A 17,369-nucleotide genomic window follows, 5' to 3' on the forward strand; every position below is an offset into this window, starting at 1 on the left:
TCTAAGCTAGTAGTCTGTGTTTCTCTAGAGTGGACAGATCAGAACCTTCAAGGGCAATTCGTTTTATCCTACACACCCATTGCAGGATGAGAAAGGTCTCTCTCTGTATATTCTTTTGTCTTTAACATTAGAAGGCACCTAATTATAGCTTAGAGAAGACCTATAACTTTCCAACAGCTATAATAAGGGAAGGTGAATCCCAGCTATTGATATCAACATCTCGCATTATTTGTATGCAGCTATTCACCAGTGTATATCCATTCTAATCAAATTGATAAACAGGTCGGTAGTGTCAGATTCCTGGGAAGAATTAACCTGTATAACTGTGCTCTCAAAGCAGATTTGATGTTATGGTGCATAATGCTCAGGAGAAGGGAAAATATGGAAAATGTTATAGTGCCATTATAAATCAACACTTCCTTATGTGGAGTGTTGTTGTGCATCACTTCTGAAAGGATCTTGCAGAATTACAGCGGAAAAAAAGAAAAATAAGAATGATCCTATTCTTGAAAGAAACTTGCCTATGAAGAGAGGTTGAAAAGATTGGGACTAGGCAAAGGAGATAAATAACAGCACAAAATGAAAAATATAAAAGGTAATGAAGAGGGAAGAAGTAGCTACTAAGAGATAACATTAATCATTCTTATGAATAGAACAGTAGGTGATCATTCTGAACTTATTGATTGACTTTCTATTTGATTGACCACTAGTTGTTGAAGGATACCTAGCACAGCTGGAAGATTGGGTAAGTCTGTATAAATTGATACATAAAGAGAAAATCATGCTCTCTGTTTTGTGTATAAGATTTCATTCAGTTCACAAGATTGCTCTCTTGTAGCCAGAAGCCAATATCATCTCCTTCCTTCATAGTTAAAATTTGCATAGCTTGCAAAGTAGATCACTTATTTGTGAGAAAACCTTGTAATATGATATTAAGCATGAATTTATTTACTGTACACAAAAAGGAGCTAATCTTATGAAGGTGTATGAAATATTAGCTGCAACTTTGCCATTAAGGTGAATGTCAGTTATATTCAATTATAGAGCTGTGTACTAGTGAAGCCAGTAATTTAAAGCAGTACCACACCTGTCCCTGTAAGTGCCTTTGAATACTTTCTACTGAATTCGTATCACTTTCTAAAGTCAGGTGCAGAGGTAACCTGAAATTGTATATAAGATTTGATATCCTGACAAAGAGCTTACATTATAAGACTCATGGGTTAGGAACTATCTTTTGTTTTGTATATGTATCTAGGCTATTGATATTTTAGAGAATTTCTATGGTAAAAATAAATCAGTGTTATTCAGGGGAAAAGATTTTTCAAGCAAGTCAAGTATCAGTATGAGTAATAGAATTGCTTGGGTTGCTGAAAAGAGACTAAAATGCAACACTTTAATGAACGTGGGGATTATTTTGCAGAAAATTGTTTTGAGTGAGAAGTATTGTTTGGAGCAGAAACTTCTTATTTTTCTCTAAGCGAGCAAATAATATCAATGCTACTTAGTTCTTTAAAGTAGCTGTGAAAGAGCAGGAATGATCTATGTAAGTTTCCTTGCCAACAGATGAAAAAGTTCCACCGAAAATGCAAGAAAGCATGAGCAAATATCATTGCTTATTGCAAAGAGCGAAAAAGTCTGGGCTGAAAAATTCTCAGTGCAGTGTTGCTTATTTGTGGTGGTCTAAGAACTAATGGGGATATTAAAAAAATGGCATTGGGAATCAACTTTGCTGTAAAACCCCATTTTTTGCAGAAAGCAACGTTCAAGTGGGCAGTCCTGCAGCTGGCAGAGGGAGCTAATTGTTGCAAAGTTAAAGCCATTCCCAATTATGTAATGGTAATGTGGAGGTTATCTCAGGTGCAATAACTCAGTGGTTCCGTTGGGTGCCTGGAGTCCTGTGCTGGACAAATCTGACAACCAGCGGGGACTAAGGGCGTTCCCAGCTCAGTGGTGCAGTCCCAGGTAAGGACTGGATTTTCCCACATGTCTGGTGAGGGACAGTAACAACAATTAATCTTTCCAGGTTGTGTGGTATAAAGATTGCTGGCTGTACTGCTGTTATAGTGCTAGTGGGCTAAGGATGTGAGTGACAAAGTTTACAGGGAGAGGTAGTATTTTTTTATGGGATCAGAACTGATAGAGTTAGAAGAGGCACGGATAAGCTTTTGGGCATACTCATGAGATCCTAACGGACTTGAGGAAGGATTTGTTATGTGAAAAATACCTTCCCTCCCCCAAACTATAGAAGTAAGTCTCATAAAATATTTCTCCTCCCTATTAATCTTGTTGTGTTTTCCTTGTGTAAACTCTTCAGTGTGTGGCTTTCCTCCCAGAGGTCATACCAGTCTAGCTCAACATCCAGTTAACACTGTCCCTATTCCTCCCTGAAATTTCTGTCTCTGTCAATGCTTAGAGACCCTCAGGGTAACTTTGAACCATTTGATTTGAACTGGCTGTACAGAGATGTGTGGATGGGCAATCAATACCTATCATGATTGTTTTTTTATGTCTTTATTTTTCTCTGAGATGGTACAGGGAATCCGTACCATCTGCAGCTGAAGTCGATCTGAAATGTAGCTCAGACTTTCAGCAATTTCCATGGTACTGGCAGAGCTCCTGGGCACGGTGGGCTCTTCCGAGTTTTAGAAGAAGCTGATGCCTGGTTTGAGTTTGGGGGTGATGACTGTTTTCTCTAGAAGGCCAAACAAATGCCTTTTGAGATGGACACTCTTAGGTCTGCCTTTAGGGCTAAAGGCTTATGGTGTCACTTTGTAGGGACAAGAAACGACACCTGCAAGCCCTGGTTGAAAAGGGCTCTGTTCACTTCAGGTTCTGCTCTGTTTGCACTTTAAGTGGGAAGTTGCTTGCGCCATTATCCAGAGAGGTATGCTGAGAGGTGTTAAGTTTCACTTCCCAAGGCTTTTCAAGAGGGAGAACATGGGGGCCTCTTCCCTTTTCCACTCATATTACAAAATGTAACATAATTTATCAAGGTGTTTAAGTGTGGGCTGAAATTCTTAAGAGGGTCTTGTTTTCCTGGTTCTCAGGTACCAAGGCATCAACGTATTAATCACTGCTGTTGTCCCTTCCCTGGCTCCTTCTGCTATTTCCCCTGTTGGGAAGATTTCTTGGCAGCTTTCTATGTCATTTCATTTGTAGCTCAGCATCCTGGGAACCCCAGGAGCTGCACTGCTCTCTCTTGCCTCCTGATTCCTCCAGTGTAGGTTGTCACGGGATATGTGAAGGTCCCATTCTCAAAAAGCTAAGCTGCTCTGGTGGTTGCCTTTCCTCTGAGGATGACCTAATGAAGGCAGAAGTGTGAGGTGAGCAGGGAAGAGAGGGTCTTGGCTGTTGTTAATAGTCCTCCTGAATGAGATGGGATTGGCAGTGTGGATGCTAAGAAGCAGAGGATGGTGATCACTCACAGCTTGCACATCCAGCAGCGTGGGAGCAGCTGCAGTTATTCTAGACAGCAGGAATTCCATGTGGAAAGGGAAAAGTTTGTCAAAATGCTCTTCATCATCTGAAGTAATTTTACACTTAGAGTTTTGCTCACTTCAGAGAAGTGTACGGCAGGGCAGTATTTTAGCCTGCTCGCTAGGATGAGCGAGAACAAGCAAATCCAGAATTTTCCTAGATGTTCTTGTATAGAGCAGCTAAATGTAACTCTCACAATATACATCTAAACAATTCCTGTGGCTCATGGGACCAAATACTTCTGCCAAAAGCTGTTGAATCAATTCAGTCTTTTGCTTCAGAAATTCCCCTTAAACACACTGATATCAGCATTTGCCCATAATTACTGATAGCTTCTTAGGGCACCTATCAATAATATTACCTTTTCTGTATGCTTGGAGTCTCATCAATGTGTGTCCAAAAATCTTAGTTGAAGTGATATGATGAAAAATGGCTTTTGTAAAAAATGCTTCTTCTTATTTTTATTTTTATTTTTATTTTTATTTTTATTTTTATTTTTATTTTTATTTTTATTTTTATTTTTAAATCTGAATCAAATTCTATTTGTATTGAAGTTGATATCTTTATGAGAATGTATTTTTTTTCAGGCTCCAGAAAAAAAAAGAAAAATATTCATTATTTATAGCTTTAGAACTTGGGTGGGAGCACATTTCATTTCTCTTTGAAGGTTTATGGAGAAAAAGAAGTTCCTAATTAATCTATAAGCTATATATATCTATGTTTAAGCTTAGCTCAGAGAAATAGTTTATTACTATATTATTGCTTTTAAGTGTGGTTATTTAGTCAAACTTAGAAGTGCCAAGGTTTAGTAGGACATGAGTGTGTATTTCAAGTTTATCAAGTATTTAAGGCTGTGCTAAATAAGTGTGCTTTGCTGAATCAAATACAGCTGTCAGGTGAGTAGACATCAACCAGAAACCACAGTTGAGGTTATACCAGTTTGTATGGATACTGAACTTCAGCTCTGAAGCTGTCAGTTTAATAACTTAAGTAGAAAACTTCCCCAAGAATAAAGAAATGCAATTTATTTATTTATTTATTTTAATGTGAAACCTCCCAGTGAAATGAGATAGGGAAGAAATTAAACTTTGATTTCCCGGTCTAGAGCCTTCTCGTGATTTCTGTAGAAGCTAAATACACTATGTTCAAATATATATTTCTTTCCTCCATTTTTTAACTAGGAGCCAAAGGTCTTAACAGAAATCAATCTGTGCAATTTATTTTTAACTTCACCCTGCTTAGCTCCAATTGATTTTTATCTTTGCAATCGATGGTAGAGAGAACGGCTTGGCGGGACAATGGAGCACTCTCCAACTTGTAGGGTTTGGTCTTTGAGTCTTTTATTGAAGAAATCATTAAAAGCTTATTATGAAACTAATAGGATGAAGACGTTTAAATGATGAACAAGATTACACCTGTTTTACTGGTGAATAATGCCTGCTACAGCTGATCTTCTCTTGCCCCTATTTAAAATGGCTCTTGCCCCTGTTCAGAATGCTGGACAGCTCTCCAGAGGGGGAAATTAATCCATACAGATGAAAGAAAATGCAACCCAGGTGCTAGTTAAAAGTCTTCTTAAAGCAAGACAGGCAGTAAGTAGTTGGCTACTTTCCTATTCACTGCTGGGTGTTTTTTGTCCATTTCTAGCAGTATTTCATCTTTGCTGTGCCAAATGTTATCAGAGTAGGAACATGAAGCTAAACATCTGTTGATAAAAATTGATTATCATTTTTCTTTTATTTATTTATTTGCATTTATCTTGTTTCTGGGGCTTTTTGTGCTGTACATTATTATTATTATTATTATTATTATTATTATTATTATTATTATTATTATTATTATTATTATTATTATTATTATTATTATTTTATCATTTTCTCCCCTTGCCACATCTTGTATGATTTATCAACAGTGTCTGCAGCTGGAGATGTAAAGGATTACTTTGGCAGACTCATATGTTTCCTCTGAAATCCCTCATGAGATTTAATGTGTATAATTATCCACCTCTCTTAAGTTGGTTTCTGTGTGGGTAGTGTGCATTTGCAGCTCTAACATGGCTTATATTTTGGAGTAACTGTGCACATTTTCTGCAGGAGATGCTTTTAAAACAAATCTAGTATTTTCTCTCAAGATTACTCCATCCTATTGCTTTGCCATCATAGCTCTGATGGAAGTGAACAGGGACAGTAAAATAAATGCAGCTTTGTCTTAGCAAATTTTCACTGATGGGTCTGACACTCTAAAATGTGGCATGCTTTCAAAGCCTACTGAATTTAGCAGGCAGCTTGAGGGTGCTTAGCCCATGGAAGCACTAATGCATGTCTCTGCAGCATAGAGTCCTATCTCCTCATGTTCAGGTCATTGTCATTGTGTATTGCCTTAATAAATGTGCAAAAGGGGTGACTTTAACAAAAGCCACAGGGAGATAATTCAGCCTAGATGGTGTGGTTTATGTTAGGGCGTTGGAGAACCTCAGTACACGGAAATATCTGAAAGGTGATTGTCCTGGCCATGCTGAGAAATCAAGAAAGAAGAACATTACATTAGGCTAATGCACGTGGATTCTTCCTCTGACCAGCTCACTGTATCTCCTGAATCTCTTGTGACTAACAGGCTTAAGCTTGGGAGAGGAGACATGACTTTTCACTCCTCGTGCTGGCAAAACTTGTACAAGGCTCAGACAGCAGCTGGCTCTGAAAAACAGCAAATTCACTTACTAAGGAGCAAGCTTGTCTGCCTAATGTCATAATTGTTCCATGCTTAAATCCACAAATCAATTTAGGGGATGCTATGCCCTCAAGAAGGAGAAAGGGTAACTAAGGTTAAAACAGTGAGGAAGGATGCCATGGCACTCTGTGGAGGTGTAAAACACAAATCAAGGGTGTCATTACATTGCTGATGTAGTGTTTCTCAAGTTTTCACTCCTACCAACTCATTTCATGTTACTGGGAAGGAGGGAACTTGACAAGCAAAGGAAGCCTATCTCTTCAAAAAGTAGGGAGTTTATTGGAAATAACATCCAAAGACATACTGTCAATAAGGAAATTTTAAATTTGGTTCTGTAAACTGACTGAGTTGCCATTTACAATGCTTGAAGTGGGAGGTAAATTACAGGAATTACAAAGTCTAAACATGTCTAATGATTGTGGGTTGAGCTGTGCTATTACCAATTCTCTTTTCCTTTGAACGTTATCAACAATGCGAAAAGTAGATGTCCTGTTCCAGTAACTGTGCAAGGCAAGTGGTTGTTATCCTTGTAAACCACCCAGGCTGAGAATCAATGTAGGAAAGTCCTCTGTTCTCTTTCAGCCATTAGCTTAGAAATCACGTGCTAGCTGCACGCTGTCGTTGTGTTTCCACCAATGCTGATGAGAGGCTGCATCAGCACGAGTACCTTTAGCCTTTCTGTGGGGTCTTTGAGCAGCAGGAGGCAGCTGAAGTCTTGCTTAGCCCAGAGTCATTTTGGAGATTTAGTAGTTCTGTGTTGGTTACAGCAATACACGATTTACATCAGGAATTATGGATGTCAGCATCAGTTAGCCAGGAAGATGAGATTGAAGCCTGATACACTGTGATCTGCAGTGTCTGCCATCATTATGGGTGTCTTTACGTTCTGGGACATCATAACTCCTTATAACTCCTCCTGCTTGCCTTTTGATCTCATTTGGATGATAGATTTTTTTTTAATTTTATTTTTTTTCTGGTTAAACAAAACCCAAACCTGCTCATAAAGAATCATGTGTTTCTAGGCATGTCTCAGAAATTATGGAGATGAATGGATTCTGTGATATATTCTTTACAATTTCCACAGCCTTATGAAAATACTTCTGTTGTCTTCCATGTTTGATGTAATCTGTCCTTTTGTAGGTCAGCATGGGTGATGAACTAGCATATTGAAACTCTCAGGGCTTTTAAAGGGAAACTTCTCATATTTCTTTACGTGTTGATTGATGTGAGACCAGATTTTCATCTTGTTAAAAAAAATAATAATAATGCAAGTATTAAAGAAGAGTAGTGGATCATGAGTGGAGGAAGGAAGAAAACATAGGTTAGGAAAGACAAATGTGTTTAATGGCAAACACATTCGTCCAAATGAATCATTTCCATGGGCCAGAAGCCCAGTTAAACACATAAAATAGAAATCCAGAAAAACAGATTAACAAGCCAGTCATTAGTAAAGGAGGAGGAAAAAAGACAAACCCAGCTAATTCTGTACTGAACATGACAGATGAGCTCACAGCAAATAATTGGGTGACAGTCATCAAATGTGAACTAAAAGGAGGCATTAGCAGGGAAAACAGTATCATAATCTCTGGGATTTACAATGTTGGAGAGTTTGCTCATAGGAAAAAGAAAAGTTCATCAAAATAAATTAAGTTGGGCCTTCCAAAATTCATTCTGTACCACAGTGCTCGCCAAAACTTTATAGAAGGCTTGATCATTATTTTTAGAACAGTTATAACCACGGATGTGTAAATCATGCAAGATGAGGTCCTGGCTGAGATAAGCTTCACACAACTCTTGCCAACAGAATTTGTGGGTGGCTTCAAACTGGCTCAGAAAGACCACAGGACACAAAGACTTTTGCTTCTAAAACTTTGTCAAGGTGATCTAGTGCCAGGTAGAGGACTGAAAGGGAATTCATCTAATGCACAGTGAACTTGAATCATGTTATAATTTCACCTTTCTGTCATAATAAGAAGAAAAAAACAGTTAAGTTTTGCAGTGGCATAATTTTTTTAGCTATGTAAAATCTTTTGTGTGTGACAGACTTAGAATAGAACTTGGCATGGGGGGAATTGGTCACCTGTTGATATTCCTTCTGCCATATTTTCATATGAGTAGCTTGAAGATTGTGGACTATTTCCTATGTTAATTAATCATCACAGCATCCCTATGAAGTATGTAAATTTTCTTATTATTTTAAAGAAAAGTAAATGCCCATGTCTCAGTCCATCAGAAGAGGTGCCAAGGGACCTAGCCAAGTAGTCACCGGACACAGTAATTAAATCTGTACTCTGCTACAAATAATGAGCTGACGTTGAAATCATGAATGGTGTAAAATGAGTGTATGAGGCAGCGTTACACCAATTGAGAAATTGGCTCTTCCAATGGAGGTCAGAAATACCACCAAGAGAATAAGGAATATTTAAATATTCCCTGCGTTGTTCACATAGCATGACCTAGAAGTGAGGGATACTTTGGGCATTGTTTTTACAATTGATCAATACAATTACTGAAAAAATGATTTTTTGTTTTTGAGTTGGTCTGATGGTGTATCAACTGCATAGTCTGTTCTCTACTGTCAAAAACTTGATTTTGGTAGTGGTAGTATTAGATGGGAAAGATATCCTTCTGGAATAACACTGACAGCCCTTTCACCATCCTTGCACCTGAAGAGCAGGGCCCAGAAATGCTACTGGGCCAGTACACAGTGAGCCTTGCCTTGAGTGAGTCAAGTGAGTCTTTTTTCTCTGTCTCTGCCACTGGCTTGTTTTGAGACTGTAAGCAAATTGCTCTTGGTTTTTGTGTCTGTTTCCAACTTTAGCTATACGTTGTCTGTACAGTTTCAGCTCACTGTGGTTTGGGCTGGCTTTCTGCCTTCTTATGTGGTGTATGCCATAATGGTTGTTTTTTATTTATTTTATTTAGTGAGTACTAAATACTACTGCAATATCATTACAAGTAAAAATGTCAAATAAGCAGAAAGAAAAGTCTTAGTGTAGAAGCCTGTTCTATTTCTAACCTTTCCTTTCTTTCCAGTTCTTCAAACTGTCAATAGAAAAGCCTTATCTTGAGTTGATTAGATATCAAATTTCATGACCGCTAATGTCATGTCCTTCAAATGACAGCTTCTCTAGGGAAGAATACTACCATCTAGAGGTGATACCATTACTGAGAATATAATTGATGTTATAGCAATATTACTTGTAAGCTTGTTCTGAAATATCGCTGTCAGATAAAAGGGAGTATATCTAGGAGAGAATCTAGGACCTTTCTGTTAGCTTTACTGGAAACTTAAGCCAACAAATCCATATAATAGAGAAGTGCTGTATGTATTGTTCTATCTCCAAACCTGCAAGCTTGCCAAAACAGCAGAATATAGGAAATTCAACTTTGTAAGCCTCATTGTAGCTAGGCCTGAAATGGTGCCAGAAAGAACACCCACAGCAAGACTAAGACTAGTGACAGGTTCGAAATCCCATATACTGCAAATTATCAGGTGTAGATCTAATCGATGTGTGGCATTTATATGCAGTCTTTACAGCTCATTCACTCCATAAAAGCACAGATTTGGATGTGTAGCAGTTATCCCCACACCCTCATTCAGAGATGGTATGATTTCAAGGAAACTAGCTTAATAGTGACAAAGAGCACCTAAGAGCTTAGCTCCAGCTTTCCAAGAGAGAGCTCATTGTATTTACTGTTTGCATTAAATAATGCTAGTGTGCTCCTCTCATGTTAGTCACTGCAAAAGGTTGTTGGCAGACAATTGTGGATCTGAGGTGTAAACAAGCAAAGCTGTGAAGCAGCAGAGAAAAGAGGTTATCTCCTTCTTATGGAAGAGAAATGGAAGCACAGAGACTTTAAATTACTTGTCCAAGGTAGTGGTGTTGGAATGGTGTGGTGAAAACCAGATCTTCTTCTTTATTCCACTTTGTACTCACTTCTTCCTTTTTTATGAGATACCTAATGTTAAAATCATGCTGGAATTGAAGCATAAGAGACAGAGTGGAGAGTACAATAGCACAGCTTAAGTAAATAATGCTCCAGCCCTCCCAAGTCTGGGATTTCTTTGATGGAGTTACACAGAGGCTTTCAGGGACAGCTGTGCAGGTCACAGAAAAGATATCTGGAAAAAAAAAGTTATCAAACCCTCTTAAAAATGTCAGCATAGGATGTCTCAAAAGGGCCATCACTCACTTTCTTTGATATTTCCACAGGTGACAACTGGTGGAAGAGCAAATTACTATGTGTCATACAGACGGGAGCCTTTTGCGCAGATTAAATTGCCCAAATACTCTCTTCCTAAGGTGAGTGCACCATTTATGAACACCGATATATAGTATCTTGAATAATACAGCCTGCCCAGTGGTAAAGCACCTCAGTGGAGTTCCTCTGTGGGGAGCTACATTTGTTGTGCTACCTGAATGATCTTTCTTAAAGATGAGGTTGGGATCTGTATCTCTCACTGCTTTTGATCAGTGAGCATTTTAGAAAGACCAGGCTCCTTTTTCCTCGGTAAAGAGCAAATGGGAATGAACAAGTACCTCAGAAAACATAGAACCAACCAAATAAAAATGCTACTTCACTGAGATCCTTGCCTGAGCCTGTGTTACTGGCTGCAGATTGTTCCTCACGTCCTTGACGGATCTGGTGTGTAAAACCTTTGCCCAGTCTTGTTCTGTTCTCTAATGAAGATTTCTCTGATAAGCCTTGCCATGACAGCAGAGGTTCTGGAGAATGCTTACAATGTTGAGCGCTCCTGCAGTCTCCATACAGTGAGAGAAGCATAGGATATGTCAGCTCCACTGTCCCCATCTTATGGCTGGATATTTTCAACAAGTCATGGAGATGGAGATGGCTCCCTAGAAGTCGTACCTTGGTGATGCTTTGGACAAACAGAACCACTGCATGATGCTGCTTAAGTATTAGACTAAAATTCCCTAGTGCAGTCATTGTTTAGGATTGTACAGAGCAGAAGGGACCAACCTTTACAGTGCCTTGGCTGGATACAGGTTTCTGGGTAGCCTGATGAGCAACTCAGACTGCTCCTGCTCTTTGTAGCCACAGAATGGATACTGAGGCTGCTGTTGTATGGGACTGATAATCAGCAGTAATGGCCTTCCCCTTTACTTCTTTCCACAAGTGAGAATTTTTGTGGGATAATTGTAAAATTGTTGGGCAGATTTGCATGGTTGGCTGCATATAGCTTTCTGATTGCCTGTGGCGTATCTACAGTCTAGCAGATATGGGATGCTTGCCTTAAGTTGTAGCTGCAAACTTTAAATAGTTGTGAGAAATCTGTCTTGAATTCCTGGCGTTGCACATCAGCTTCTTCATATTTGGGTTGATGACAGTTCACAGTGCATTGACACTTGAGTAGCACAGATACAGTTTTGGTTTTGTTTGTTGTCCTTCTGTGGTGTGGGATTCACAATGTCAGTGCACAGTCTTTTGAGAAACACTGCTGTCATTTTTCAGGAAAAAAGCAGTACTTATGCCCCCACCTTCTGAAGCACTGAAAGCTGCTCATCATTCAAATGATAGAGACAAGTGGATAGAGAGAATGGGTGCCCTGTGATTGTCCTCCTTGAGTGACTGATGATGTTGTAGGTTGCTGGCTTGCTATGTTTTGTTAGTGGCCCTGGTTTGGAACTTGTGCATAGTATAAAATCAGGATTGCTTTTGTCATAAAAACAAACAAACAAAAACCTACTTTGCTTTAAAGTTTCTTGGCAAAGTCTTTTAGACATATAAAGGCTTGTTTATGTTGTCCTTAGTTAACAGAACATTTTTGCTGTACAGTAATAACTATCCTGTCAGCTGTACATTAATGAATTCTGCGGGGGTTGTACATATGTGAGGCTGGCAGTAGAGTAATGCAATATTTTCACTGCAACTGGTTAAAACAGATTGAAGTCATTGGGTGATTTGCTTTATTGTCACACTGCTGGACTAGGTTGGGTATGTGCTTAATCTTCAAAGAATTAGAGCTGTTGGGCAGGAACCAAACATTCCGGTTTAGTCTCCTTTCATTGATGGAAATGGCAAATCTCCCACAGGCTGCACTTAGTGGGGAAAAAAAAATAGGCTCTCAAACATTTTTACTCCACATTCCATACTGATAGGCTATGTTAAGTCTCCTATCTACTCTACCCCTATTTTCTGTCTAGATAACTCACACGGAAAGTTACATGTAGGTTACCTCCTAGGCAGGATAGGAATGTTAAGCTGATTTTCTCCCAGACACTCTTACCCCAAATGAGTCTCTCTGTCCTTTGGGAGACTTCCAGAAGTAAGGTTTCTTGATGCAGAAATAGTGCAAGAAATCAGTGAAGGCTCCTTGGCATCTTGGGGAAACTTTGAATGGGTAAAAAGAGATAAATAAAGACCGACATAATTGCAGTGCTTTTGCTTATAGTTGATCCAAAGTTTGTTCAACAAGGGTGGCAAGGATGAAGTGCTTCAATACACATCACTACCCTAGAAATCATTTCCAGGTCATGAACCTCCTTTAAGCAAATACTGAGGAAATGCACTGTCAAATCTCTTTGATATTAAAATTAAATGGAAAAAAACCCTTGCTCAACCTTCATGTCTTTGTCACCAACAGGATTCCGGCAAAGGTTGGTGGGTGGATTATTTGATAGCCTGTATTGAACAAACTATTAATAGAAAAGTGCCTTATTAAAAATCACTACCAGCATTAGCTCAAACTATTCTTTATGCCTCAGCTTTAAAAATACGTGAACTCACTTCTTGTTTCTTGAAACGGGTCATTTACCTGTCGGAAGCACAGCCTCTTAGTTCAGCATGTGAATGGAAATTGTCTCTCGTTTAGCCTGGTGCTACACCAGAGCTAGTGACTATGAGAAGACTCCAGGCTTCAAGGCTGTGAATCTTCCATGAGTGATAAAACTCGCTTTCAAATTTATAAATAAAAAATGAAGCTGGATGAAATTCCTTGAAGCTACCAAAAATGAAGAAGGCAAAAATGCTTTGCCCAGCTGGTGGTCATTAAAAGATAGAAATGCAGAAAAGTCACAATGGTGGTAATTTATTGGCTCGCTCTAACAGAAAATTGTTTAACATACCTATAATTCATGCTCCATCTCCATTCTTTCATAAGTCATGGTAATTACTACATGTCCCAAAGGGCAAAGAAATATAGAGATGCTAGTAATAGGCCTTTTGTCTTCTTTTAACAGGACATGCATATTATCAGCACAGTTGAGAATCAGGTGTTTGCAGCTGTTCAAGAGTGGAACCAAAACGACACATACAACCTGTATATCTCAGACACCCGAGGGGTTTACTTCACCCTGGCCTTGGAAAATGTGAAAAGCAGTAGAGGACTGGAAGGGAATATCATCATAGACCTTTATGAGGTATGTAGTAAAGGTCACCCTACAAGAACAGCCATCGCTTGCTAGTTCAGGCAAGTGTAAATCTCTTACCTGGACTGCAAGATCTCCATTTGTTTTGGGATTGGCCGAGAGGCATTTACTGGATTTGATGCTAAGCAGACTCATGTGGGGATAGATGTAGAGCATTCTGCTACTGGTGTGATATCTGGTTGTTTTCAAGTCAATGACTAGTTATGCTATGTGACATTTCCAAAAGGGAAAACAGTTATCTCTCTCGTTCTAATGTAGATGTGTAAAGAAGGTCTAGAAATAGGGGGTTTCCTCTTGGACATCTAGAGATACCTACTCATAGACAGGGAATATGAATTCTACCTTTGTAAGCATTGAACAGTTCATAAATTGTAAGCAAAAATTCATAGGTGTCATTTGCCCAGATATAGCAAATGGAAAACTTCTACCCTTTGTCATCTTCTGTTCTTCTTCTGCTGCTAGCCTTTTCAGCCTTGACCAAGAACAGTAGTAGTTGTTCCAGTTCCTGGTTTCTTCAAAGCATTCTGGCTTTGGTGGGTTGATATCTTGTTGCCTGGAAGGCAAAGTGCTGAGGCTCAGGGCTCAGCACTTTGCCAGGAAGAAACAGAAATATTACGTACTTGATAATACTAATAGTAGTGGCTGCAGACTGACATGGGGAAGTTTTACTATAACACAAAGAAATATGTTTCCAGTTTCATATAAAAGTCAGAATTATACATTTATTTCAGCCTGAATAATGACAATTTAACAACATCATCAGTTTGTTTATAAAAATCCAGGTGGTTTAAGGCAGTAAGAGAAAACTCACAAATAACACATGGATCAATATGAAGAACACGCTTTACATTTTACTTCCATCTCCTTAAATATATTTACCTGCCTCTGAAAAAAATAATTAAATCTGTATTGTGATGAACCAGCTGAAGTAAACATGCTTTATTTCCAATTTCTGGGCAAAGTCTGTGCTCTGCAGCTGTGTATCAACCTTTGCTGTTAAATGCCAATAGAGATTTTCATGGGATCATTCAAAGGGTAGCGTCACTCAGGGAACTTTAGAACCAGAAGGATTTTCATCCTGGCTGTTGCCTGGAAGTTCCAGATCTGCCACAAGTTCCTTCCTCCTGTCTCACTTTGACAGCTGTGCAACAGAGACCAGATTAAACATGAAATCTGCCTGGGGACATTTTGGCAGGACCATATTCTGTTGGAATTGGTTCTGCTGACAAAAATCAAAACATTTGGAACAACTGGGTTGATTTTGACAGAATTTGGGAAATGAGGAGCGTGAAGAAATCAAGTTTGCAAAACATCGATGTTTCAGCGTATTCAGGATTTCTATATTTTGCGTAAAAGAAGAAAAAGACCAAAACAAAAAGATTCCATGCTGCTTCTGGTGTAACCTGCTGTTTCCTGTGTTACAGAAATCTGGGAAGGGAGTGGGGCAGACCACATCCCTGGGCTCATAAAGCTAAATGTGCATGCTGTCCCTGCAACGCCATGATGGGCCTGTCTGCAACCACTCAGGAAAACCTAGAATTGGGCTGTTTGCTAGGGATTTGCTCTGTGAACATCCTTATCTTTCCCTTCTAGAGACAGGGACTGCACAAGGCATTGTAGGTGTATTTATAATGCCATTCACAGTCTTCTAAGGCTGGACTGAGATGACTGTTGCTTTTGCTGAGAGCTTCCACTGCTGAGAGTGCTCAGATGGGCCTTTCCTTTGGCTTGTTTTTCCGATGTATTTTTTTTCATCTCTCTCCATTTTTCCTAGGTAGCAGGGATCAAAGGCATATTCCTGGCTAACAAAAAGATAGATGACCAAATCAAGACTTTCATTACCTACAACAAGGGCAGAGACTGGCGTTTGCTGCAAGCACCGGCCACCAATCTAAGAGGGGATCCTGTAGTTTGCCAGCTGGTGAGTGGCAGACCTTTCTAAAGCACAATCAACTCCTTTAGTGTCTCTTACATTACTCTCCAGGTTGACAGAACTTCACATAAGGGTGGGTAGGAAGGATTCTTGCCAGAGATTTGCAAAATCAGGTGCTTCAAAATGGGGCACAGTTTATGGATGAGAACGTTAGGTTTGGCTTGCAACATAATTCAACAACATTCAGTGAACAGGCATTTTACAGTAGTCTGTAGCCCCTGTGTTTCAAAGGAGCGGTGTTCCCCCGAACTTTTACTGGTTACTTTTTCCCTGATTTTTTCTCCTGACTTGCTAGGTGTTAAGCAAGTTGAGTAGATTTCCTTTAAAATCTACGAAGCTATGCAAAAAGAAAATTCTTACCATCTTGCTTGACCTTTTTTATTGAACTTACATCAGAATACGAAAGTTACTAAGGGGAAGTGCTCTAGATCATATTGTTGGTAAAAACAAATGCAGATATGATCTCTTGTAATGCAGCATTTCTGTTTCTCCTGCTCTCAGCTATTTTTATATTGCTTATTCAGAAACTGAATATATGGTTCTATTTGCAACAGTGTTAAAAGGAGAGGGGTCGGTTTTCAGAAGGATCAGAGCATCTGTCTGCAATCACCAAGGGCTCCTCTGTTACTTGACTTACTGTGAATTGAAACTTCTGCCTTTTATTTGTTTCCTGTCAACAGCCTTTTTGCTCATTGCACTTACACCTGCAACTCTCAGAGAATCCATATACTTCAGGAAGCATTTCTAGCAAGGAGACAGCCCCTGGGCTGCTGGTGGCAACAGGTAAGAACCTAAGTGCTTCTCAGCACTCACCCGTACTTCACCTGTAGCCTGAGTGTGTGTGAGGTGTTTTCTGTTAGTGTAAAAGTCTTCTTCAGCTCTGTTTCACCAAGTGCTAAGCTAATTAACTGTCATGTGCTATGGACTGGGAGAAGGCATGTGGTCTGTTCAAAAAGCATAATGTCTGCCAGGTATTTGTTGCTATGCAATAACCAATCTGCAGGTCTGAGCCCAAATGTGCATGGGATAATTACCAACAGGCATTATTAACTTCTCTCTCTTGACGTCATTGCAACCACTGATACAGGTCTACAAATTTTCTGGAGTTATCATGAATGAGAATAAGCCTGTATTCATGGCTATGCTCCCTGGCAGTATTGGTATGTTCCACCTTTTGAGCAACAGAGTTTTAACAAGCCTGTTGGGTGAAGCCTGGACTTCATGAATGCCTATCTTGTGCATGGTACCTGCTTTCTACACTGTTGCTCCAAGACTGGCAGCACTTCATCATGACTGCATGGGTCATCAGTGCTGTGGGACATTCTGCAAAAAGGTGTTTTGGCAGGTTGCAATATTTTCATGACAAGCTGCTACAATACTGGCACGGTGGCAGTGGATGACCCACTGTAATTAATTTGACAACCGTCACAGATGCTTTTGTCCTCCATTGCCTGCACACAGCATGCAACCTAATCAGGATGGATAGAGCTACCACCCGTAGTCTGAGCTCCCACAGCTCTGTGGGAGCTGCTGGGACAACAAAGTGCTTTCTGAATGGCCGGTGCTATTGAAAGCTGATCTCTGAAGCAGAGGATGCCTTTTCACAGAGAGGCTCCTACATACGTTCAAATACATTTAAGTAGCTTAACCATTCTTTCCAAGGCTCATTTTAACTCTAGTTCTCTTTGGCAGTTTAGTTCTTAATTCTTTAATTCAAGTGCCTTGCAATTGTGTCATGTTAGCGCACTGCCTTTATAAATTTGCACCATTTCTCCCAGCCATTTCCATTCTCATGTTCTTCTGTACTTCCATGTGTCTGCCTGACTAAGGCAGAACCT

The 17,369-nt window shown here is 39.5% G+C and overlaps 1 protein-coding gene across 1 annotated transcript in view; it reads left to right on the plus strand.

Annotated features, from left to right (window-relative positions):
• SORCS3 (sortilin related VPS10 domain containing receptor 3) overlaps positions 1-17,369 on the plus strand; it is a 275,315-nt gene that overhangs the window by 198,560 nt on the left and 59,386 nt on the right. Inside the window, exons 8-11 of the mRNA XM_032191225.1 lie at positions 10,422-10,511; positions 13,410-13,589; positions 15,373-15,519; positions 16,212-16,314. Coding sequence (XP_032047116.1) covers positions 10,422-10,511; positions 13,410-13,589; positions 15,373-15,519; positions 16,212-16,314 — 520 coding nt within the window. The remainder of the gene's footprint in view (positions 1-10,421; positions 10,512-13,409; positions 13,590-15,372; positions 15,520-16,211; positions 16,315-17,369) is intronic.

Source organism: Aythya fuligula, chromosome 7 (assembly GCF_009819795.1).
Source record: "Aythya fuligula isolate bAytFul2 chromosome 7, bAytFul2.pri, whole genome shotgun sequence".
Taxonomy (NCBI): domain Eukaryota; kingdom Metazoa; phylum Chordata; class Aves; order Anseriformes; family Anatidae; genus Aythya; species Aythya fuligula.